This window comes from Podarcis tiliguerta, assembly GCF_965153285.1.
Source record: "Podarcis tiliguerta genome assembly, chromosome: 4".
In the NCBI taxonomy this organism is placed as follows: Eukaryota; Metazoa; Chordata; class Lepidosauria; order Squamata; family Lacertidae; genus Podarcis; species Podarcis tiliguerta.
This window is the reverse complement of record NC_139537.1, coordinates 1,128,670-1,153,816: the sequence shown is the minus strand read 5'-3', so window position 1 is coordinate 1,153,816 and position 25,147 is coordinate 1,128,670. Positions and strand designations below refer to the sequence as shown.

The window sequence follows — 25,147 nt, the reverse complement described above, 5'->3', positions numbered from 1 at the left end:
CAGTGCAACCAAGGCAGTTTCAGTCCCGTGATGAGGCCTGAATCCCAACTGGAAGGGATCCAAATTGTCCGCTTCTTCCAGGCGTGCCTGGAGTTGTTCAGCAACCGCTCGCTCAATCACCTTGCCCAAGAATGGAAGATTTGAGGCTGGGCAATAGTTGGCCATCGTGGCCACATCTAAAGATGGTTTTTTAAGAACCGGTTTAATAACCGCGGGTCTGGAAAGGCTCCCTCATGGAGGGAAGCATTCACCACCCCACGAAGCCCATCGCCCAGTCCTTCCCAGCTAGCTTTTATAAGCCAGGATGGGCAAGGATCCAGGAGACAGGTGGTTGGTTTCACTCGTCCAAGCTGCCTGTCCACATCCTCGGAGGTAACAGATTGGAATTGATCCCACTCAACTTGACTAGACAAAACTCTAGCACTCGCCCAGCCCGGCCCTGCTCCCACGGTGGAGTCTACTTCTTCCCGAATCTGAGCGATTTTATCTGCAAAAAACTTTGCAAAATCATTGCAGGAGAACATGTGGCCCGTACTGGGCCCCGATGTAGCAGGTGGTTCCGCTAAATTGCGGACCACCTGAAAAAGTCTCCTGCTGCTCTTTTCTGCAGATGCAATAGAGGCGGTGAAGAAAGTCTTCTTCGCCGTCGCTACCGCCACTTGGTAGGCTCGACGTTGAGCTCTAACCTGTGTCCAGTCAGATTCGGAATGAGTTATCCGCCACCGGCGCTCTACCCGTCTCAACGATTGTTTCATTGCCCTCCGATCCGTGGAAAACCACGGGGCTGTCCGGGCTCCATGCAATTGGAGAGGGCGCTTCAGAGCCAAACAGTCAATAGCCCTGGTTAACTCCACATTCCAGTGGGCCACCAGGGAATCAGCTGAAAGGCCATCAACATGGGATAAAGCATCCCCTACCACTCTCTGGAAACCATTTGGATCCATTAAGTGGCGGGGGCAGACCATCTGAATTGGTCCCACCTCCCTGCAGAGGGGATGGGTCGCAGAGAAGTCCAGTTGCACCAGGAAGTGATCTGACCATGGCACTTCTTTTGTTTCGCTTTTACTTAGTGTTAGATAACCAACATCCATAGAGGTAAACACCAGGTCCAAGGCATGTCTGCGGCTATGGGTTGGGCCAGACTTATTCAGGGACAGCCCCATGGAGGCCATGCTTTCCACGAAGTCCCGAGCGGCCCCTTGCAAGGTCATGTCGGCATGGATGTTAAAATCCCATAGGACGACCAAACTAGGTGTCTCCAGGAGAACATCCGCCACGACCTGAAGCAGCTCGGGCAGGGAATCCTTGGTGCAGCGGGGAGGTCGGTAAACCAAAAGGAATCCTGTACTGCCCCTATTGCCCAACTTCCAGAACATGCACTCGGAAAACTGGGTCTTCCCAATAGGACACCTGGTGCAAACTAATGACTTCCTAAAAATCACTGCAACCCCCCCTCCCCGCCCACATGACCTGGGTTGCTGTGCGTAAGAGAAACCTGGTGGACAAGCAGCGGCAAGGACAGGCCCATCTGCTTCATCCAACCAAGTCTCTGTCACACATGCCAGGTCGAGTCCTCCATCCATGATCAAGTCATGGATGGCAGTGGTCTTATGAATCATTGACCTGGAATTTGCACAGCAGCACCTTCAGGTCATGTGGGTATCCCTTGCTGATTCTAGTATCCATCCGGTCAGGACCAGACCCGGAGGCAGGGATAGTCCTCAGACAACGACTAAACCTGCCTCCTCTGTAATGACATGGTCTAGTCTTAGCGTAATTCCTCCTCATTAATGTTTTATTTCAGACCCCCCCCCCAAAAAAAGACATTTGACAATAAAGTATAGTCAATCATAGGGGATGGAGCTTATTTACTTAGTGAATAATATCACACCTGAGTCTTTTGAACTGTTGTTTTATTATTTATTGTTACTATTATTATTTATTACATTTGTATACCTCCCTATACCTGCAGTTCCTCATAGCTTACTATTGTGTTTTGTGAGATACAGTGCTATTTTTATATAAAAAGAGGGGCTGGAACTCAACATGAATGCTTCTCTTGTTCTCTTTTAATGGCAATGGCGGCCATCTGAGAGGTGCCATAACTGAGTTCTGGCAAGTTCTGGCTGAGAAAAAGCCCCGGTGAGATAAGTTTGAATTGAAGAGGACGTAAACCTTAATTTTGGGAAGACCATTTATCTTGATCACTGTAGTTCCTGAATAATAAATGTACTGTGCAGGAGATGCTCATTGTCTGTTCACAGGGGGTGAAGATGGAATTTGTGTGTGTAAACAGGGTAGGACAATAGGAGGGAGGAGAAGGCATGGAAGTGGGGAGTAATCACTGGTGAGTAGAATTGCTTAATAGACACGGAAATGAAGAATGCCTGTGTGTATTGCTGAAAGGGTTTAACTGGAAGACGTCACTGAAGCAAAAGAAAAGCCAGAAGAGCTCTCTGAGCTCCTTGATGGGTTTGATAATAAGAGAAAGAGAAAACAGCTCCAGCCCAAATGGAGGTTCTAAGGAGAGAGAGAGAGACCTTGGATTCTAGGTCTGTTTGGAATTGTCTGTTATTTCTAAGATGCTGGGCCTGTGCTGGACAGCACAAGATATTGTATAGAATGCTTTGGATGCATTTTTTGATGTGTTTGTTCTGAAGAAAGTTCTGCAAGTAAAGATTTGAACAATCTAATGGGTCTAGACAATGTTTTATTCCAAAATAAAACTTCCAGTCGCTTCAAGCTGTGCAGTCTTAATATCTGCAATATTCCCTGTGCAAGGGAGAGATAAAGAAAGCAAGGAGGACAGCAGGGGGGGAAAGTGGTGAAGGTGAAAATGGGGGTGCAGAGAGGGTTGCAAAATAGGAGGGATTAGGAGGCACCCCCAGTTGTGAAAGCAGGGGCATGCAAGGGATGAAGGACAGGCAGGGATGTTGGCATCATAGCTGGGTGGAAAGCAGGGCCATCCCACCCATGAGGCAAGGTGAGGTGACTGCCTCGGGTGGCAGGATCCATGGGACAGCAGATCTGGCCTCCAAGGAAAGCACTGCCTGCTGTTGCCGCCACAGCGACGGTGACAGCTGCACCACACTCCTTGGAAGCCAGATCTGTCGTCTCCTTGGCAGCATCCCATGCTGAGTCTACAGTGATATCTTGGCAAATAGGAGGTTCTGCTGGTCTCCTCCCACCCTTGTTCCCAGTGTAGATCTTTATCCCCCCCCCCTTCTTCCTGAGGTACTGTAGATGTTTTGTTTCTTCTTCTTCCAAAGCAATTACTCTATTCTGAACTTAAAAATGGAAAGCGTAATGCTGGTGGTCAACAAAAGAGGTTCAAAGACTCTCTCGGGGAAAACTTAAAATAAAAAGTAGTATAAACACCAACAATTGGGAAACAGTGGCCTGTGAGTGCTCCAATTGGAGAACAGCCTTTACCAAAGGTGTCTTGGGCTTTGTAGACGCTCAAACTCAGGGCGAGAGGAAAGTAATAGAGGAAGGCACACTTGGCAAACCCTCACCGTTATCAACTCCTGCCCAGAAACCAATGTCCCCACTGTGGAAGGAGGTGTGGATCCAGAATTGGCCTCCAGTCACTTAAGGATTCACTGTTACGACCATGTTCATGGAAAACAACCTTACTCGGCTACGAGGGATCGCCAAAGAAGAAGAGAACCATAGGGTTGGAAGGGTAATCTAGTCCAACCCCCTGCAGTGCAGGAATCTCAACTAAAGTATCCATGACAGATGGCCATCCAATCTCTGTTTAAAAGCCGTACGTTTTGACAATAGGAGCAGTTATACAGCGGAATGGACTCCTTTGGAAAGTGATGGACTTTCCTTCCATGGAGGTTTTACAGCAGAGGTTGGAAGGCCATCTGCCATGGATGTTTTCGTTGTGATTCCTACATTGCAGGGGGTTGGACTTGATGGCACTAGAGGTCACTTACAACACCACAATTAAATGATTCTCTGATTCTGCCCAATATGAGTTCTTTGATGGCAAGTGAGACTTTGCTTCCAGGTAAAACTCTTTCCACATTCCAAACATGGATATGGTTTCTCCCCGCTGTGAATTCTTTGATGGGCGGTGAGATGGGCTCTCTGATTAAAGCTCTTTTCACATTCAAAGCACTGATATGGCTTCTCCCCAGTGTGAATTCTTTGATGGGAAGTGAGATGGGCTCTCTGATTAAAGCCCTTTTCACATTCAAAGCACTGATATGGCTTCTCCTCACTGTGAATTCTTTGATGGGAAGTGAGATGGGAGCTCTTCCTGAAGCTCTTTCCACATTCCACACACTGATAGGGTTTCTCCCCTGTATGAATTCTTTGATGGGAAGTAAGATTGACCTTCTTACTGAAGCTCTTTCCACATTCCACACACTGATAGGGTTTCTCCCCCGTATGAATTAGTTGATGAGAAGAGAGAATCTTTTTGTCACGGAAGCTCTTTCCACATTCAAAGCACTGATATGGCTTCTCCTCAGTGTGAATTCTTTGATGGGAAGTGAGATGGGAGCTATGACTGAAGCTCTTTCCACATTCCACACACTGATAGGGTTTCTCCCCTGTATGAATTCTTTGATGGGAAGTAAGATTGGAGCTCCTACTGAAACTCTTTCCACATTCCCCACACTGATAGGGTTTCTCCCCTGTATGAATTCTCTGATGCTTAGTGAGATTGGAGCTCTGACTGAAGCCCTTTCCACACTCCACACACTGATAGGGTTTCTCCCCTGTGTGAATTCTTTCATGGGAAGTGAGACTGCCCCTGTGATTGAATATCTTTCCACACTCTTGACACTGAAATTGTTTCTCCTCACTGTGAATTCTCTGATGGGAAGTGAGGCTTTCCTTCCCCCTGAAGCTCTTTCCACGTTCCGCACACTGATATGGTTTCTCTGCATGAATTCTTTGATCACAAGTGAGACGGGCTCTCTTACTGAAACCTTTTCCACAATCTTGGTATTTAAATGGTTTTTCTGCACTGTGAATTCTCTGATGCTGACAGAATTCTTTCCTTGTACTAAAGCTCTTCCCACATTCCAAGCAGTGATATGGTTTCTCCCCTGTATGATTTTTTTTATGGGAGCTGAGATTTTCCTTCTGCATGAATCTCTTTTCACAATCTTGGCACTGAAATGGTTTCTGTTCGGAAGTGAGATTTTCCTTCTGACTGAAGTTCTTCCCACATTCCAAACACTGATTGCATTTCCTCAAAATGGGATTTATTTGAGGGGAAGTGGAATGGGAGTGTTGACTGAAGCCCTTTCCACACTCCAAATATTTATGTGGCTTCTCCACGTTGGAAATTTTGTTCCTGATTTCCAATTCATCACTATCTGCAATGAAGAGAGAAAAAGATTGAAGCCTCGGGAAGAAATACAGCCCCCAAGTATTGAACAATGCTAATTAATGCTTGCGGTAGCAGAAGAAATGAAGGGAATTAGATGTGAGTTTATTGCCTTTATTGACAGACTTTAACAGATTTATGGGAACCTGAGATTTTAAAAGCCTAGTTCTTCTCTGGGATGGATTTCTTTTGACCCCATCATGGAATCGCCTCCATCTCCAATGCCAGTCATCTCTTTGGTCAACCCAAGACTGAGAGGAGCAAAATAAAAACAGAAAACCTGACAGAAGCTACTTCAACTACCCTAACAACTCCAAAGCTGACATTTAAAACGGCCAGGGCAGTTCAGACCAGCCTGATAATTGTTTGAAAAAGTATAACTGTCAGAAGAACATTCAGGGAGAAGACAGTTGACAGTCTTCCATTCAAGGTGAGCTGTGGGGGTCTTATAAGTTCTGTCACAATCTGGGAGGTTTATCACATAGATATTCATTTTGAATTTCCAGGCAAATATGACGATCCCACAGGGAGCCTTACCAAGAGAGGCCACGATCCCCCAATTCTCCTCCATGACGTCCTTATGCAGAGCTCTCTGGTCAGGATCCAGCAACGCCCACTCCTCGTCCGTGAAGCGAACAGCGACATCTTCAAAGCACACTGGACCCTAAAAGAAAAAGGGAAATGTCCTCCTCTGAGACAGCAGAAATATGATCTGCTACAAAATGCTCTGTTGTTTCCTTCCTCTTAATGGCTGTGGTTTTTTTAAGTGATTCTTTTGCTTCCCACTTTAATAATGGAAGCTTCTTTTACAAAGGAATTCTTTTATTGCCCCCTCTACTCTCCCCATGCACTGCTCTGGGGAGGGAATGTCAAGGGGAGGAGGGGAGGGCAGTTGATGGGGCTGGCAAGGGGAATCGTGGCCACTGCTGGTTATGGTTTCTCCAAAGCGTAGAAGCCTATTTTAGCAGTCCATGGTCAATGTAGAAATAAAGCAGTAACTGCAAATGAATCCTACTGGCAACATTCAGAAGACTGGTATGAGTTATATGGGCAGGAAATCCCTCAGTTCACAGCTGGAGTTAACTCTTTATCAGCAAGAACACAGTACAGTGGTAACTCAGGTTAAGAACTTAATTCGTTCCGGAGACTTCCGGGTTGGCGCGCCAGGCAATGGCGGATTTCCTCCATCTCGGAGGAGACCGCTCTCCAAAATGAAGGGTCTGACCGCCACGGCGAGGCGGAGACCCGCAAAAAACCACGGTCGGAGGAAGACCGTGAGCTTGGGATCCGGCTCGTGCCATCAGCACCTCCCCTACTCGCAGGGATACCCGGTTTCGGGTGCTCCAGAGCGACGAGGGGTGAGTGGCGCGGCACTTCAGATCGATCGCTGCTTTCGGGGAGTGAAGCCGCACAGCTGTTGTCAGGAAGCGCCAACTTTTCCTGTGGACATTCGGACTAAAAAGAAACTTTGTAAGTAACGGAAATTGGATTATAAATTACTGGAATTCGGCATCTGTATGGAAGGTTAAAACAGGAAGCCCACCTTCCACTTTGTAGAAAGATCAAGGCAAAAGTGATAGAACTGGAGCCTTTAAAAAGCATTTATTAAGGAAACAAACCTGTCATCTAAGCCTTTTAAGCCCCCCCTCGGAAGCAGGGGAAGAGGGGGAGATTGCTTCAACAGTTTATAGCCCTGCAGAGCAGGGTAATTTGACTCTATTTTCTACCGTCTCGAGCCCGGGACCGGGCTGCCAAAAGGAGAAAAAATAAAGAGAGAATTCCAACAACTAGAAAATAACTATTAAGAAGGAATGGATTAAGGGAGAATTGAATTTTTTCTTGTCTTTTATGGAAAGGAAAAAGGGAGCTGAACTATAATTGTTACTGAAAGGTGGATGAAAAACAACTAAAGGGAATTGTAACAGATTGTTGAGGACTGTTGCAGAAAGGCATATGGGACTGTTATACTGTTACACTTTTGGATGGAAAATTCATACACAGGCTAATCCTGCAGACTGAATACAAGTAACTGACCTTGACAGTAAGATAACATTGAAGGAATAAGCCTGGGAACATGGAAGAAAAAATAACAGCTCTGTTTGAACAATTTCAAAAAAAAACTGACTACTTTGGAATTTGGTATTTCTGAATTGCCCCTTCATGGATCACTGCCTTGCCGTGGCGAAGGGGCTTGAAGAACTCAGAGAAGCTATGAACTATGCCGAGCAGGGCACCCAAGATGAACAGGTCATAGTGGAGAGTTTGGACCAAACGTGATCCACCTGGAGTAGGAATCGGCAAGCCACTCCAGTATCCCTGCCAAGAAAACTCCATGGACAAAGACAACAGGCATATAAAAGATATGACGCTGGAAGATGAGCCCCTCAGGTCGGAAGGCGTCCAACATGCTACTGGGGAAGAGCGGAGGACAAGTACAAGTAGATCCAGAGCTGATGAAGCGGCTGGGCCAAAGCCGAAAGGACGCTCAGTTGCGGATATGCATGGAAGCGAAAGGAAAGTCCAATGCTGTAAAGAAAAATATTGCATAGGAACCTGGAATGTAAGAACCATGAACCTGGGTAAGTTGGATGTGGTCAAAAATGAGATGGCAAGAATAAACATTGACATCTTGGGCATCAGTGAACTAAAATGGACGGGAATGGGCGAATTCAGTTCAGATGACTATCATATCTACTACTGTGGGCAAGAAACCCGTAAAAGAAATGGAGTGGCCCTCATAGTCAACAAAAGAGTGGCAAAAGCTGTACTGGGATGCAATCTCAAAAATGATAGAATGATCTCGATACGAATCCAAGGCAAACCTTTTAACATCACAGTAATCCAAGTTTATGCACCAACTACTGGTGCTGAAGAAACTGAAATTGACCAATTCTATGAAGACTTACAACAGCTTATAGAAGGGACACCAAAGAAAGATGTTCTTCTCATTATAGGGGATTGGAATGCTAAAGTAGGGAATCAAGAGATAAAAGGAACAACTGGCAAATTTGGTCTTGGAATTCAAAACGAAGCAGGGCAAAGGCTAATAGAGTTCTGTCAAGAGAACAAGCTGGTCATCACAAACACTCTTTTCCAACAACACAAGAGACGACTCTACACATGGACATCACCAGATGGGCAGCATCGAAATCAGATTGATTATATTCTCTGCAGCCAAAGATGGAGAAGCTCTATACAGTCAGCAAAAACAAGACCTGGAGCTGACTGTGGCTCAGATCATCAGCTTCTTATAGCAAAATTCAAGCTTAAACTGAAGAAAGTAGGAAAAACCGCTGGGCCGGTAAGATACAATCTAAGCCAAATCCCTTATGAATACACAGTGGAAGTGAGGAACAGGTTTAAGGATTTAGAATTGCTGGACAGAGTGCCTGAAGAACTATGGATGGAGGCTCGAAACATTATACAGGAGGCAGCAACGAAAACCATCCCAATGAAAAGGAAATGCAAGAAAGCAAAGTGGCTGTCCAATGAGGCCTTACAAATAGCGGAGGAGAGAAGGCAAGCAAAATGCGAGGGAGATAGAGAAAGATACAGGAAATTGAATGCAGAATTCCAAAAAATAGCAAGGAGAGACAAGAAGGCCTTCTTAAATGAGCAATGCAAAGAAATAGAGGAAAACAACAGAATGGGAAGAACCAGAGATCTGTTCAAGAAAATTGGAGATATGAAAGGAACATTTCGTTCAAAGATTACCGTAATAAAGGACAAAAGTGGTAAGGACCTAACAGAAGCAGAAGACATCAAGAAGAGGTGGCAAGAATACACAGAGGAATTATACCAGAAAGATATGGATGTCTCGTACACCCCAGGTAGTGTGGTTGCTGACCTTGAGCCAGACATCCTGGAGAGTGAAGTCAAATGGGCCTTAGAAAGCATTGCAAATAACAAGGCCAGTGGAAGTGATGGTATTCCAGCTGAACTATTTAAAATTTTAAAAGATGATGCTGTTAAGGTGCTACACTCAATATGCCAGCAAGTTTGGAAAACTCAGCAGTGGCCAGAAGATTGGAGAAGGTCAGTCTACATCCCAATCCCAAAGAAGGGCAGTGCTAAAGAATGCTCCAACTACCGCACAATTGCACTCATTTCACACGCTAGCAAGGTTATGCTTAAAATTCTTCAAGGAAGGCTCAAGCAGTATGTGGACCGAGAACTCCCAGAAGTGCAAGCTGGATTTAGAAGAGGCAGGGGAACCAGAGACCAAATTGCAAACATGCGCTGGATTATGGAGAAAGCTAGAGAGTTCCAGAAAGACATCTACTTCTGCTTCATTGACTATGCAAAAGCCTTTGACTGTGTCGATCATAGCAAACTATGGCAAGTTCTTAAAGAAATGGGAGTGCCTGATCACCTCATCTGTCTCCTGAGAAATCTCTATGTGGGACAAGAAGCTACAGTTAGAACTGGATATGGAACAACTGATTGGTTCAAAATTGGGAAAGGAGTACGACAAGGCTGTATTTTGTCTCCCTGCTTATTTAACTTATATGCAGAATTCATCATGCGAAAGGCTGGGCTGGATGAATCCCTAGCCGGAATTAAGATTGCTGGAAGAAATATCAACAACCTCAGATATGCAGATGACACAACCTTGATGGCAGAAAGTGAGGAGGAATTAAAAAACCTTTTATTGAGGGTGAAAGAGGAGAGCACAAAATATGGTCTGAAGCTCAACATCAAAAAAACGAAGATCATGGCCACTGGTCCCATCACCTCCTGGCAAATAGAAGGGGAGGAAATGGAAGCAGTGAGAGATTTTACTTTCTTGGGTTCCATGATCACTGCAGATGGTGACAGCAGCCACGAAATTAAGAGACGCCTGCTTCTTGGGAGGAAAGCAATGGGAAACCTAGATAGCATTCTAAAAAGTAGAGACATCACCTTGCCAACAAAGGTCCGTATAGTAAAAGCTATGGTTTTCCCAGTAGTGATGTATGGAAGTGAGAGCTGGACCATAAAGAAGGCTGATCGCCGAAGAATTGACGCTTTTGAATTATGGTGCTGGAGGAGACTCTTGAGAGTCCCATGGACTGCAAGAAGATCAAACGCATCCATTCTTAAGGAAATCAGCCCTGAGTGCTCACTGGAAGGACAGATCGTGAAGCTGAGGCTCCAATACTTTGGCCACCTCATGAGAAGAGAAGACTCACTGGAAAAGACCCTGATGTTGGGAAAGATGGAGGGCACAAGGAGAAGGGGACGACAGAGGACGAGATGGTTAGACAGTGTTCTCGAAGCTACAAACATGAATCTGACCAAACTGCGGGTGGCAGTGGAAGACAGAAGTGCCTGGCGTGCTCTGGTCCATGGGGTCACGAAGAGTCGGACACGACTGAACGACTAAACAACAACAACAACAACATTTCTGAATTGAAGGAAAATGTATACATTTTGGTCCAACAAGGAAACAAATTAGCAGATCCGGCTCAAGAAACGGAATCAACTCCACAAGGATGGGTATTAGAGAAGAAGGTGGATCAAACAGAACAGGCTCTGTCTTTGCTAGAGAAACCGTCTGGGGAAATTACAGGAACTGAGCCTCAGATTGATGGACAAAAAATGGACTATGAGATCAAAGAGTCTAAAGGACAGATTCGGAAAAGTAGTGTCACATATGAACTGAGTGATCTAGGTTCGATAAGGTACATTTTGGAGGTTGACACTATGAGAAAGTTTGGAGAAGTGAAATTTAACAATTCTAAAGGGACTGTGGAGCAAGCTTTGGACAATTTTTTGGTTTACAAGAGGAACTACAGAGTTTGGACAAGCTTGTTCAAGAAGATTAAAGGAGACGTTGAGGGGAAAGTGCCTTGGGACTTAATTTTAGGCTCGAAAAAGACTGCAGACAGGCCAAGAAGATGATTTAAAGGCCTCGGATATAAGACAATCTGGCTGATTTACTGACCTTGTGGACTGGAAAGACTCTAAAACTTGTAAAAAGGACTGGCAGTACCCGAAACCGGGGGGAAGAGATGGTGGGATAAATTGGAAATTTTTAAGTAAAATTTAATGTAACTTGGCTCGAATAACTATTTTTGGGGGATGATGGAAGGAATTTATTTGGTTCCAGGGAATTAAGACAAAGAGATTAAAACATTAGGATATAAGGGTATATTATTATTACAGGGTTTAAGACTAGAAGATTTAAGGTTAATTTTCTTTTTCTATTATTATCTATTATTATTATTATTATTATTATTATTATTATTATTATTATTTTGTCAATTAGGAAATAGGGGATTGGTTAGTTTTATATCTTGTTTTGAAGTCTATCTGATTGGAGATGTTGGGGGAGAAATAAGGTTAAAAGGGGTAAAAGTAAATAAGTGAAAAAGCAATGAAAGCTGGATGGAATTTGCCGACTGGATTAAAAAATTGGTATACAAAGAGGGAGGTGGGAGGAGGCTGAGGAACCAAGTTAAAAAAGAAGGAATTTGAAAAATGAATTTTTCCTTTGTTTTGTTTGGGTGTTTTTGTGTTTGTTTTTTGGACATTTTTGTGTTGGAGGGTGGGAAGGAGGGGTTTTCTTTTTGGGGTTTTCTACTTTTTCCTTTTCCTTTTTTATTTTCCATTCTCTTTCTTTTTTGTGGACAAGTTTTTGTTTTGTTGTTATGTTTTTGGAAAAATCAATAAATATTATTTAAAAAAAAAATCAGAAAAGCTCCAGGGAAAAAAAAGAAAAAAAAGGAAAAAAAAGAACTTAATTCGTTCCGGAGGTCTGTTCTTAACCTGAAACTGTTCTTAACCTGAAGCACCACTTTAGCTAATGGGGCCTCCTGCTGCTGTCACGCCACCGGAGTAAGATTTCTGTTCTCATCCTGAAGCAAAGTTTTTAACCTGAAGCACTATTTCTGTGTATGCAACCCGAGGTACCACTTTATTCACAGACTTGGCTGAGTTTCAGGCCTAATGAGAACAGCAGCTCATTCCCCGAGTCTCTTCCTGCACAAAAGCAGCTGCGCCAGTGTGCACCCTGCCTTTGCTCCTCCATTGTCAGACGTCTCCTGGCTCTGAGAGACAAGCAGGGAGGGTGGCTTCTGGCAGAAGGAGAGGGAGCCCCCGGTGGCTCCTCCTTCTCCTGACTCACCTCTGCCTCTCAATTCCCTCCTCCCACTCGCCTCCTTCATCTTCTGCCTCTGATTGTGGACTGCATTCTGCCACAGAGTCTCCCAGCTCACTAAGCCCCGTTACCCCTTCAGTTTCTGACACCTCCTCTTCCCAGGCTTCTCCCTCTGACCACTCATCCTTGTTCCACCTCCACTCCTTGGGCTCTGAGACGTCTTCCCTTCCTGGTTCCCCGGCTGCTTTCTCCCACCATTCCTCTGTGCCCAACCAGTCCAGGACATTGCTCCATCCCTCGGCCTCTGTCCCCACAAGGCAGCTTCCCCTGACCTGATCTGGTTCCACAGCCGCTGCTTCCCTTCTGCTCCCATGAAAAAGTGGATCAGAAGGTCCTGCCAGCATCATTCTGTCTCCTGCAAGAGAAAAAAGGTAATCAGGATGCCAGGAGTGCCTGCTTCTCTCACAGGTGAAATAAGGCATCTCTAACTACAGATGAGCCTTTCAGAAAGCCTTACCTACTGAGTGCATTTGGACATTTGTGCAAATTTCATGTTAGTTGTGCAAAAATACATCTCCCCTCCGCTGGACCCTTGGTCCCAACTGTCCCTCCCCCTCAAAAAAACAATATGAAAAGAACCATCAGATGAGTTGGAAAACCAACAGAACAAGACCAAATGGAGAAAAACCACCTTCCTCCTTACCCAGTGGCCTCTCTCTGGTGTCCAACGGAGGCCTCTCTGCCTCACAGGAATCCAGGTCCATTTCTGCAAAGAGATCCTTTCCCTGAAAAAGAAATAAGGATTCAAAACAGAGAATGGGGTGAAGGATTAAAAAATGAATGTCAGGGCCAACAGCTTTAAAGGTGTCAGATGTCATTCCATGGATGCCTTCCCAGAAAAAGAATGGGCCAATAGTAGAGCTATATGAGATGTTCTCTGTCCTGTTTGGAGCCCCTTGGGAGTATCCAGAGGAAAGTCTCTCTCACCTGCTTTCTCTTCTCTGCCTGACTCAGGAGGAAACCTTCGGCCAGGGCCACCGCCTGGGAACTGGTCTCCGCTCCACAGTCCCTCACCCAGCTCTCCATCTCCGGTGGAAGGACAGCCAGGAACTGCTCCAAGATCACCAGGTCCAGCATCTCAGCTTTCGTGTGCCTTTCTGGCTTCAGCCACTGACGGTCAAGGTGGTAGAGTCGGCTGCAAACCTCTCGGGGTCCTTTGGCCTCCTGGAAGCAGAACTTCCTCACCTGCTGGCTCTGCACCTCTGAGCGGAGGGTGTCCTCCTCACCCAGGATCTTCTGCACAGAGTTTTCCCAGAATCCCCCACTGCTCCCAGTTTGGATGGCATGGCCTCTTCCTGCTTCAGGGCCAGCTGAGTCTTGCTCACCCATCTGTGCTCTCAGGAAGTCTCTAAGAGGTGAGAAGGAACCCTTTGGTCTTCTCCCAAGTTCTGTCTGTCTGAATGAGAAGCTCTAGCAAATCCTACAAAGCAAATACATTGTTCTGTTACAGAATCTGTAGGTCAGAAGAAACAACAGAATCCGTAAGGAAGCATCTATGTGTCTTGCCAAGTACCAGGGCTGGATGGCACCACAGCCCAAACCATGAGATATCTTCTTTAAAAAGAGGAGAAGGAGAAGGAGAAAGCAGCATCTAGTCCTCCTAAAAAGGAATATTGCAATGCAAAATGTGGAGGCAACGGAAGGGATTTCTCTGAGGTGAATCAGTCTAGTTGCTCCTGCCTTCGAGTAAATGCAAGAAGTCAGAACTGACTGACAAGGGAGTCATTTGTATCTTGTGGAAAATGGATTCTTGGCTCTAGTGGGGGTCCTCACCTGGGGGTCCTCAGGAGTTGCCCCCCCCCCCAATGCTTCTGTTTTTGCACTTTGACTCTACAACGCTCTCCAGAAAGACTCCTGGGGTGGGGTCCCTTTTTCTTTGCTCTGAGGGCCAGGTACGTATCTGGCCAACCCCCTGAGGGCCAAGTGGGCGGGGCCAAAGACATCTCCCTTCAAATTTAGGAGGGTAATTTAGTATTATTATTCAATTAGATAGCTTAACACACACACAGCCATTGATGCCAAGGTCCCTGGAGGCTCAGTGAGTAGCAGCGCCCATTTCCAGCAACAATCCCTTTGGGACAGAGAGGATGTGGTCCTGGGATGCCCTGCTCTGGGTGCGAGGGGATTGCTGCAGTGGCCTCCGTGGGGAGCTGCCCTGGGAGACACTGGGAAACTGGTCTCCAATGCAGCAGCCAGACTCTGGGCTGGGATCCCTCTCTTTACTCCTGGCCTTCCTCTCCCACCTTTTTTTTGGGGGGGGGGGGGCTAGTCCACCTCCTCGTCCAGCTTTGGAAAACCATTTGCACAAGTTCCCTCTTTTGTGCAATGAGGCTGAGCGACGTCACACAGAGTTAAAGTCCCAGGGACTCCTTTGTTTAAAGAAGGGAGATTTCGTGGGAGTCAGGGATCCTCTGCTCTGCAAGAAGGAGAGCGTGGCAGACCTGGCCCCTCCCTGGCAGGACCCTCTCCTCCCTGACTTGGGGTCCCCCCCCTTGCAGGAGCAGATCAGGCCCCCCAGGCCCCCTCCCCTGCTGCAGCCCTGGGACCCCCACCAGATCCCAGAGAGAGAGGAGACTCACCAGATCCCGGGAGAGACAGCGAATCAGCCCTTGCAGGAGAGACACGGAAGCAGGAAAGGACTGGGGAGGGAGGGGCCTTGGCTCTGGAGGACCTGCCCCCCCTTCCTGTCCTCTCTAGGAAGGCAGCTCGGTTCCCTTTAACCCTTGCAAAGCTGCCCAGCTCAGCTCTCTCTCGCTTTACTGCCTCCCTGACTCTGCCTATGGTAAGAGATGCTTGGGGGGGGGGCTCTTGTTTGGGCTCTGAGCATCTCCCTCCCTTCGCCAGAAATTTCAGTAGCAGCTTGCAGGGGAAAGGGCTTTGCAGGAAGCAAGGAACCTCATCCTAGAATTCCGGAGTGGAGAGACAGAAGGGGATCCTAGGGTCATCTACCAGCAATGCAGGAATCTCAGCTAAAGCATCCATGGCAGATGGCCGTCCGATCTCTGCTGAGAAACCTCCAAGGAAGGAGAGTCCACCACCTCCCAAGGGAGATCTTTCCCTGCCAAACTGCTCTTAGATGTCCCTCAAGGCAGCGGGTCCTGAGTTCTAGCCCTGCTGAAACCATTGCACTGGCCACCAAGGAGGAACCAAGCGAAGTTCAAAATAAATAAATCATATTTTCATCCTGAATAATATCTTTTAATGCATGCCTTTTATGCTTATACACAATCGTATGCCATTTCCCTTCCCAGAAATGCTTAATTGCTCATTCAAGGGACTAACAACGGATGGTGTGGTTGTTAATATTTATTAACCTGACATACCGCCCTTCATCAAGAGATCTCAGGGACGTTTAAAACACAGAACATATAAAAAGCAGGCAAATGATGCTGCTCCTTTTCCTCTGCCTTGTCCAGGCCACTCTTTCCCTCCATTAAATTCACTGTGTGCTGAAACAAATAAATCCATCAAACTTCATTAAATGCTCAAGTGCCAATCAACATCTATTATGCACTACATAAATCTTGTTTTCCAAAGCAGATTCTATATGTTTATTTTAATTGTTTATTAAATTTACATACTGTTACCGCCTCTCCTGATATGGGACCGCCTCTCCTGGTATGTCCCACGGAGGACCTTACGGTCTTCAAACAAAAACATCCTGAAGGTCCCGGGCCACAGAGAGGTTAGGCTGGCCTCAACCACAGGCAGGGCTTTTTCGGCTGTGGCCCCGATCTGGTGGAACGCTCTGTCACAAGAGACAAGGGCCCTGCGGGACCTGATATCTTTCCGCAGGGACTGCAAGACGGAGCCGTTCCACCAGGCCTTTGGTCGGGGTTCAGCCTGACTCCCTCTCTCCTTTCATAAGAATTTGCATGAAAGTGGCCTCCCAATTTTTCTCACAGGCCCATATAAGTTCAGCACAAACAGTTGGACCAGGTGAGCATTGAAGGTCCCCAACCCTAATCTGTGGGTTGCCATCTGATTGGATTTTATTCTGATCCTGATCCGATTTGAGGATGTTTTTTAATTGATTGTCTGATTTTGTTAATGTGTTATATATTTGATGTTAGCCGCTCTGAGCCCGGCTTTGGCTGGGGAGGGCAGGATATAAATAAATTATTATTATTATTATTACGGAAAAATCCAGGTTCAAGGCTGCTCAGCCACCCAGCACGTTGGGCAGAGCCCGTGGGTCCCTGTGGAACAAAGAAGGAGTCCAGCTACCAACCAGAGCAAATAGCTGAAGATCAAAGGGTGATACGTATATACCATTTGAGGAGGTCCGTCAGGATCTAATGGCGAGATTGATAGTGTTCTTAAAGGCATATGGACCTCTGTTTGGCTAGAAGTTCCCGCTGTGTCAATTTGATTTGTATTTGATGGACAAGGGGCGGGTACCTCCAAGTGGGTAGAGGTTCCTGCCATGGCACTTTTTGCCTTACTTTGTAGGCAAGTAACTACTTTTTTTGTGCCCTTCTCTGCCCCCCTGTCCTCTGTTCTGTGTCGCTGTCTGTGTCACTGGAAGAGGCTGATGGTGTCAGTGTTTGTAAAAAAGAAGAAGAAAGCGTTCTGACCTCCCTTTGTCGCCTCAGCCTGGTCCTTGGACCCTTGTCGGCATAAAAGAGTCTGCTTTTATTCTTAAAAGTCTTTCTGCAAAAGCGACAGACCAACTGTACACATCAACACTACCAGCTTTCACTAACCAACCAACCAACCCAACCCCAAACTAACATTTCTCACTCTATATATACAACCCGGTGCAGGCCGCTGACTCATGCTGACCCAGCTTTTTTAAGCATTAAAGAAACAGTGGCCAATTTTTAGCCGTGACAGATGGTGCTGCCCTTTGGTAATAAAAGGGGATCAGAGCCCGTTCAACGGAGTCATCGGTCGGAGGTCCCTCGTAGGGAGGGGGCAATGGCTGTTTTTCTGGGTTTAGTAAGGGCAGTTGTAGAGACAGGGCTCCATGCGGAGCTTGAATAATTCTTTTAACTGTCTCAAAGGTGGCTAGGTACTCTAGTTGATGAGGTTTCTCTTCCATTAAGTGCTTCCACCGGGGATTTAGGTGATCTGTATTAAAGGATCTGTTTGGTGGCCAGCGCAGTTCGGGTTTTGCAAAGGCTATACCGGTGGGCCAGTAATTTTTGCATAGATCTTCTAACTTCTGTTTAGACAGTAGTCTATGTCCCGGTACTGCTTTCCAGTATGTTAGTACAAATTCAAGAGGAGAGTCAGGGTCCCTCTGGGACAGGGATGGCTTCTGTGAAACCTTCCTGCTAGAGGGAGCTCACTCATGTTTTTCTCAATTCTGGTATTTCTAAGATAGAAAGGTGGGGAAGAAGAGGGGTAGGTAAGGGTTTCAATTTATCTATACAAGAGGCTTTAGTAGATTATACTGTTTCTTCTATCTTTCAGTCCTACCTTCCGTTAGCTAACAACTTCACAGGGTTTCTCCCAAGTCCTGAGCTATCTGGTTTCCTCCCCAGACCTTCGGTACTCACCTTCCCTTTCCTTACTTTGGGGTGCTTCCTCTCACTCTGCTACGTCCTGCCCAGTTCCTACTAGGCTACCCCTCCTGGCAACCTCCTACCTATGGTTGCAAACTTTGGAAAAGGGACCCTACTGGACACCTGCACAGTGCGGTGCCAGCTCAGCCAACCCCTGGATAGAATTTTTTGATCTGGAATATCCCCAGTGCGTTCAGAAGCGGGCTCACGCACAATACACATGTTATGTGGTGTGACTGGTGCGGCTGGGGTAGAGATAGCAAGACAGTCCTTCCAGCCCCTTGCTTTCAATAGGACACCCGTTTGCAGAGAGGTGGGTTTTTGAGTCAGTCCTCTCTGTCTTATTTCCAGGTTCCTAATCGGGGCGGCTAGCTGGAAGTTCAGAAAAAGAGCTCCTACCCCTTGCTTTCAATGAGATGCCCGTCGTGGTGAGGTGGGTTTTTAAGCCGGTCCTCTCTGTCTTATTTCTGGGCTCTCAATTGGTGAGGCTGGCTGTAGATTTTAAGATAAAGAGATAGAGCAAAGAACTCCCCTCTCGAGTTGAGCAGTGGTCCAGTCTTTCTGACAATCTAGACCAAGAGAAAGGTAAGAAAGAATGATAGATAAGAGGGCAGAGAATTCAGTTGCCAGGTGTCACCACCCCATTCCCACTAGTGCACTGGATTTCAACCTATACTCACACGTCTTCTGTTGCGATCCCGGGATCAACGAATAAGCTGGCTGCATCCTGCCTTTGCTCCCTGTTTGGGTTCCTTGAGGCTAGCCAATTACCACCCCAGAAGATGGCTGGGGGTCCAATAGGATCTTCCCAGGCAAAAGAGGCCCAGTGCCAGCTGAAGATTTTGGGGACCCCGGTCAGAAACATGGGGAAACCGCAAGCTCCATGCAGATTGGGCGCAAAAATGTTACGGAAAAATCCAGGTGCTCAGCCACCCAGCACGTTGGGCAGAGCCCGTGGGTCCCTGTGAAACAAAGAAGGAGTCCAGCTACCAACCAGAGCAAATAGCTGAAGATCAAAGTTTATTGCACAACAGGTTCAAAGAGGAATTGAACCCCAAGAACGGGGTGACAAGGACTTTTGAAAGTTCATATCTTATCCCAGCATGCAGTTCACTAAACATCATCACTACATCATTACTACATCATAAAAGGGGAGGGTATACATGATTAACATAAGAGGAATATGGGGGGGCAACGTGAAAATACAGGATATGTATTGGGAGTACATTCTAAGCACCTACAGCAAGAGAACAATAGGACTTAGGTTTGCATAGTCTTCCACCTGGGTAAGTCCGGAGGAGGGGGTTGCCCAGTGATTGACACCTATGAGTCCCTTCCTGTGCATACCTGACCTCCTGCTTGAGGGATTACGGCGAGGGCCGAGGGCTTATCGGGTCCTTGGCCAACAAAGTAGATTGGCAGTGGAATGAAGAGAATCGGTGGACAGTGATTTTCTATGAATTTCCAAGCGTTTTAGGCTTTTTTTTTAGTACAGACGGTTTTTTTCAGAAGTAACCTGGTCTGACATTGCTACATTGTATCTAGTTTTGATTGGATTAACAGGGTAACAGGTTTCAACTGAATCAGTCCATTGTTCTCACAGCGGGAGCTGTCATCACCTTGTCAGCGCTCAGTGGAGCTGAGCTGCCTCTGCAGAGCCATGGCATTGCTGTGATTGGCTGAAGGGCTGTATTCGACACAATCTGATTGGCTAGAGCGCATCCTAATGCAAATACCTTGTTCATTCATAAAATACATCAATCAATCATACCGCCTGCCTGTGTGTAGTTTAGAGATACAGGGTCAGAAATGGTGCTTTATTCTTGGGGTTTTATGCGGTGCTTGGTGCAACATTGTGATGGGGTGAGGGGAGTCCTTGTATGGTAGGGTGCCCTTGAGGTCGCCTCCTTGGGTTCTACGTGTCTTACTCGGGAGTAAGACCTCGTTCATGTGCCCCCCCTCCATTCTGTAACAGTCCCCCATTTGGAGATAGATTTGCATTAGAGTTCTGAAAGAACTGCATTCCTTTCTCCGCACCCTAGATCTCGGTGATCATATATTTGCCTTCTCCCAAGTGCTTCATTTGCACATATTCAGGGAAGGTGGCCGTATTCTGCGAGTAGGAATAGGCTCTAAGGGGAAATGAGGCATGTTGGGCAGAACAACGGATAAGCCCCTGTGATTCTAGCTAGGTTTGGGAATGCAGGTGAGTGGGGCCCCTTCCTTCTTGTGGTTTCCTGCATCTGGTATTCAGAAGCCTGGCTGCCTCCAGCAAAGCCTGGGAGCCCCTGGCAGCATTCTCCTCCTCCATGAACCTGTCTGATCCTCTTCAGAAACCACCCACTGCCTCCGCGGGGAGATAGCTCGGCAGTTTAGCTCTGTGCTGTGTGGAGAAGGGCTTTCATTTGTCCCTCTGGAGTCTGCCAATGGCCGGCTTTGTCGCAGGATGGATCCAGCACCTACTCATGGGTCCAGAGGCTGCTCCCCTCCCTGAGGAAGCTGCACACTTGAACTGCAATTACGCGCAAAAGGGAGAAGGAGGCATCGCGAGCGGCACAGACACCCTAGGGAGGATCTGGGCCAGCATATAAGGGGTGCCAGGGGGACCCCAAGAGCTCCGAGCAGCTGATGCCAAGGACCGGCATGGCAGACACTCCAGCCACAATGGCAGTAAGTGACCCTGGAGACTCCCCCTTCTCTCTCTCTTTCTTCCTGCCTTCCTACATCTGCGCTTCCTGCCTGGAACCTGCAGGCTTCTCTTTCACCTGCTTGTGTGCTGGATCAGCTCTTGCAGACCCTCTTTTCCAAGGACACTCCTGGATTTGCAGAAGCCCTCCCAGATTCTGATTTGATCCTGGAATGTCCCAGCATTCCTTTTATTGTTGTTTAGTCGTGTCCAACTCTTCGTGACCCCCTGGACCAGAGCACGCCAGGCCCTCCTGTCTTCCACTGCCACCCGCAGTTTGGTCAAACTCATGTTTGTAGCTTCGAGAACACTGTCCAACCATCTCGTCCTCCGTCGTCCCCTTCTCCTTGTGCCCTCCATCTTCCCCAACATCAGGGTCTTTTCCAGTGAGTCTTCTCTTCTCATGAGGTGGCCAAAGTATTGGAGCCTCAGCTTCAGGATCTGTCCTTCCAGTGAGCACTCAAGGCTGATTTCCTTCAGAATGGAGAGGCTTGATCTTCTTGCAGTCCATGGGACTCTCAAGAGTCTCCTCCAGCACCATAATTCCTCGTCATCCCTATTTTCATCAGAGAAAACGTTGGAGGATTTTGGTCCTGCAGGGAGCCGAGAAATGTTGGTTGGGTTGGGTGGAGGACCAAAAATAGGGCAGCGGAGTTCCTCCCTATGGAAACATCCATGATCTACTTGCATTCCTTGTTGCTGCAATGGCGATGGCAAGGGTGATTTTTATTCCAGACTCAGCAGCAGCAGGACGGCAGGTTGGAGGGGAGCCATTTCTGGGGCTGCCAGAGCACAGCCTCCTTCTCCTCCTGCCTGTCATAGAATCAGAGTTGGAAGGGACCTCCCAGGATCATCTAGTCCAAGTCGCTGCAATGCAGGGATGGCAGCTAATCCCTCTCTCCTGTTTGCTTCCATCTATCCATCCACCCACCAGTCCTCCTCCATCTGCCTCTCCCTTTCCCCTTTTGGAGCTCCATTCACTTCCTTGCTCCCTCCAGCTCATCCTTCCTTTGCATCTTCTCACAAGACTGATTTCCCTCTCCACCCTTCCCTTTCCCTTCTTTCCAACCTTCTCCTCCATCTCTCCCTTGCCCCACTTCTTTCTTTCCTCCTGGGCCCACACTTCCTCGTCTCCTCCAACCAAGGCTCTCCTCTCCCACTTCCCCAGTAAGTCTTGTGCATTTGCAAGGTAGATTCCTTGTCAGTGATCCCTGCATTGTAGAGGGTTGGACTAGATGCCTTTTTGTGTCCCCTCCAAAGTCTATAATCCTATGATTGTATCTTCAACAACAGCTCTCCATCCCTGGAGGTCTTTGGGCAGAGGTTGGGGGACCATCTGTCAGGGATTCTGCAGCTGTGTTTCCTGCACTGCAGGGGCCAAATGACCCTCTGGGGTTCTTCTTCTTCTACTTCTCCTCCTCCTCCTCCTCTTCCTCCTCCTCCTTCTGCAGAGGGTAACCTTCAGTGACCTGGTCCAGGGAAGCCACGGCATCGCAAGGGTCTGAAGGGAACGTGATGGAGCCAAGGCAGTGATGTGACGTGCGGCTGGAAAAGGTGAACAATAATCTCAGCACAGTCCCAAAATGTCAGTGTTTTGGAATAGAACAGGCACAGGACCATGGACATAGCCAGGATTTATTTATTTTTTGGGGGGTGCAAGCTTTATGTTGGGTGGGGGGCAGAACTGTGATACAATTGGTCAGTTGGTTAAATGTTTTCTATCTATTTACTTGATTTAGGGGGGGGGGCACCTGCTCCCTGCACACACACCCCCACACCGCTATGCACACACACACAAAAGAGAATTGGAAAAGTCACCATTACTGCTATTTCACATTGTGCCATTGGCATGGGTGGCCTTTTGCAAAGTGTTAAAGGACAGGTCCCTGCCCTGAGGCAGAATTCAATCCAGGAAGAACAAGAATGGAGGGGGAAATTATAGGGTGGGTGTATATTTGTACACACACAAACATATATCGTAGATCATTAAGAGCTGCAGAAAATTGGTGTGGCTGTTCTTCATGGGCCAGAAAGTAATTTTAGGCTTATGTCATCTCGAGACCCTAGGACTGCCATATTTCAAAAAGTAAAAACCAGGACACCCTGAAAGTTGTTGGACAATTCCACCTTTGATATCCTGGTAATGTCTGGCCGGAGAATCCTATGATGGATATTTATGAATTTCTGCATGGCATGTAGAGAGTGGATGGAGAGAATTTTTCTCCTCTCCCAACATTAGAGCCCATAATGAAGATTGATGTTGGAAGATTCAGGGGGCATAAAAGGAAGTCCTTCTTAGTTAAATGGTGGAACTCCCTGCCTCATGAGGCAGCAATGTCCACCAACCAATGAGCCTTTCAAGGACAAATTCCCGGAGGAGGAGAGGGCTCTGCTCTGGCTCCACAAGGAGAGGCAGCCATGCTTCTGAAAAGCAGTTTCTGGAAGCCACAGGAGGGGAGAAGAGGGCTCTTGTGCTTGGATCCTGCTTGGGGGTTTCCTGTTGGGGCACCTGATGGGCCACTGTGAGAACAGGAGGCCGGGCTAGATGGGCTCTTGGTTTTAGCAGCAGCCAGGAATAGTCCTTTCTGGGCTCCTGAAAGGGTGCAGGAGGGAGCCAGGTGAGCTCAGCACTTCCTCCAGGGGCCACCCTTCTCTCTCCCTCTTCCAGCTGTGTGACTTTCTCCAGAAGCTTCGCCAGGGTGGGTCTCTCTCGCGACTCCTTTTCGCAACGCTGGAGGCCCTCAACAGCACAGCCAGCTTACTGGGCCAATTCTCCTTCATCCTGGTGGGCATCCCTGGTCTGGAAGCCTTCCACACCTGGATCGGGACCCCCCTCTTCCTCATGTATGTCCTGACTGTGCTGGGGAACGTCACCATCCTCTTCATCATCAAGACAGAGCCCAGTCTCCACCAGCCCATGTACCTCTTCCTCTCCATGCTGGCCGCTAACGACCTGGTCATCAGCACCTCCACCTTGCCCAAGATGCTGGCCATCATGTGGTCGGGCGCCAGGGAGATTGGCTTCCACGCCTGCCTGACGCAGATGTACTTCATCCACACCTTCTCCATCGTGGAGTCCGCCATCTTGCTGGCCATGGCCTTTGACCGCTATGTCGCCATCTGCCACCCTCTCCACTATGCGGCCATCCTTAGCAACACAGCAGTGGCCAGGATGGGGCTGGCGGCGGCTGCCCGGGGCGTGATCCTGGTCCTGCCCTGCCCCCTCCTCCTCCTCAAGAGGCTGCCTGGTGGCTTCCGAACAGTCATCCAGCACACCTACTGTGAGCACATGGCGGTGGTCAAGCAGGCCTGCAGTGACACGACTGTCAACCGGGTGTATGGCATCTGCGTGGCCCTCTCAGTGGTGGTGCTGGACCTGGGGCTCATTGCTGCCTCCTACACCATGATCCTCCGGGCCGTCTTCCGGCTCTCATCATGGGACGCTCGTGCCAAGGCCCTGGGCACCTGTGCGGCCCACACCTGCACCATCTTGGTCTCCTATGTGCCCGCCCTCTTCACCTTCCTGACCCACCGGATTGGCCACCACGTGCCTCCGTACATCCACATCCTGCTGGCCTGCCTCTATCTCCTCCTGCCGCCCATGGTGAACCCCCTCGTCTATGGGGTGAAGACCCAGCAGATCCGCCAGAGGGTGCTTGGCCTTTTTGGCCAAGGGCGAAAGGGGCCTGCAAACCACTAGGCACCTCCTTGCCCTCCTGGGTGCCAAGCCGGGCCCTGCCAGTCATGGTGCCTCTCCCACAACACTGACATTTGGGCAGAAACCACGAGGGGGGGCCACAAATGTTTGCTTTCATTTTATTTATCTCATGTCTCTTTCCAGTTATTTTCATTAGTAAATAAGGTAAGCCAAAGGTTCTCTCCCTATGAACCTCATGGGGCTTGGGGCTGCTTCTGTATCCAGCCGAGACTCAGGCAGACTCAGTGCCTCCTTTGAGCAGCTGTGGATGGTTCAACATTCCTGGACTGGGAGAGCCTGGCCACAGCAGCTCTCGCCTTCGTTTCTTCAAGGCTGGATGACCACAGTGCCCTCCATGTGGGGCATCCCTCGCGCTTGATCCAGAATCTGCAACTGGTGCAGAATGCTGCAGCACAATTTTTCATGATTTCAGTGTATCTTTTTGTAAACTGCCTTGAGGGTTTTGTTTTGTTTACAATCAAACGGTATATACATTTTATGAAATAAATAAATAAATAAATGATCACGAAACTTACTGCTTCAAAACATCCCCCAAAATGTCCATTTCCCCATGAGTCTGCTAGGCTGGTTTAGATGCATTCTTTTGCAGTGTCAGCTAAATTATATTTACTTAAAACCATACTTTCTCAATCCATTTGGATATACGTAGGAAATTGGCTTCTCTCTCCTCAATGTGTAGCTATCACAAACTCAGCAGCGGTAACAAGGTTGAATGCTGCAAAGTGGGCCATGAAGCCTCCTG

General features: G+C 47.8%; 2 protein-coding genes across 4 annotated transcripts in view; one reads left to right on the top strand and one right to left on the bottom strand.

Annotated features, from left to right (window-relative positions):
- Positions 1-3,700: 3,700 nt before the first annotated feature.
- The window catches only part of LOC310675574 (uncharacterized protein), a 34,842-nt gene continuing 13,395 nt past the window's right edge, over positions 3,701-25,147 (bottom strand). Inside the window, exons 1-6 of one of the 3 annotated variants that reach the window (XM_083436450.1) lie at positions 15,071-15,109; positions 13,419-13,911; positions 13,135-13,216; positions 12,764-12,846; positions 5,888-6,014; positions 3,701-5,339 (exon numbers count right to left, since the gene is read on the bottom strand). In XM_083436450.1, coding sequence (XP_083292576.1) covers positions 3,955-5,339; positions 5,888-6,014; positions 12,764-12,846; positions 13,135-13,216; positions 13,419-13,820 — 2,079 coding nt within the window. In that variant the 5' untranslated portion in view covers positions 13,821-13,911; positions 15,071-15,109 and the 3' untranslated portion in view covers positions 3,701-3,954. Of the gene's footprint in view, positions 5,340-5,887; positions 6,015-12,763; positions 12,847-13,134; positions 13,217-13,418; positions 13,918-15,070; positions 15,110-25,147 lie in introns of those variants that run through there. The other 2 variants (XM_083436451.1, XM_083436449.1) reach the window with 2 other exon arrangements.
- Positions 22,709-24,412, top strand: LOC310676858 (olfactory receptor 52P1-like; the record flags this gene model as incomplete). The annotated part of the gene is made up of 2 exons (XM_083439035.1): positions 22,709-22,720; positions 23,356-24,412. 2 exons carry the CDS (start codon positions 22,709-22,711, stop codon positions 24,385-24,387), a joined length of 1,044 nt encoding a protein of 347 aa, XP_083295161.1. The 3' UTR covers positions 24,388-24,412.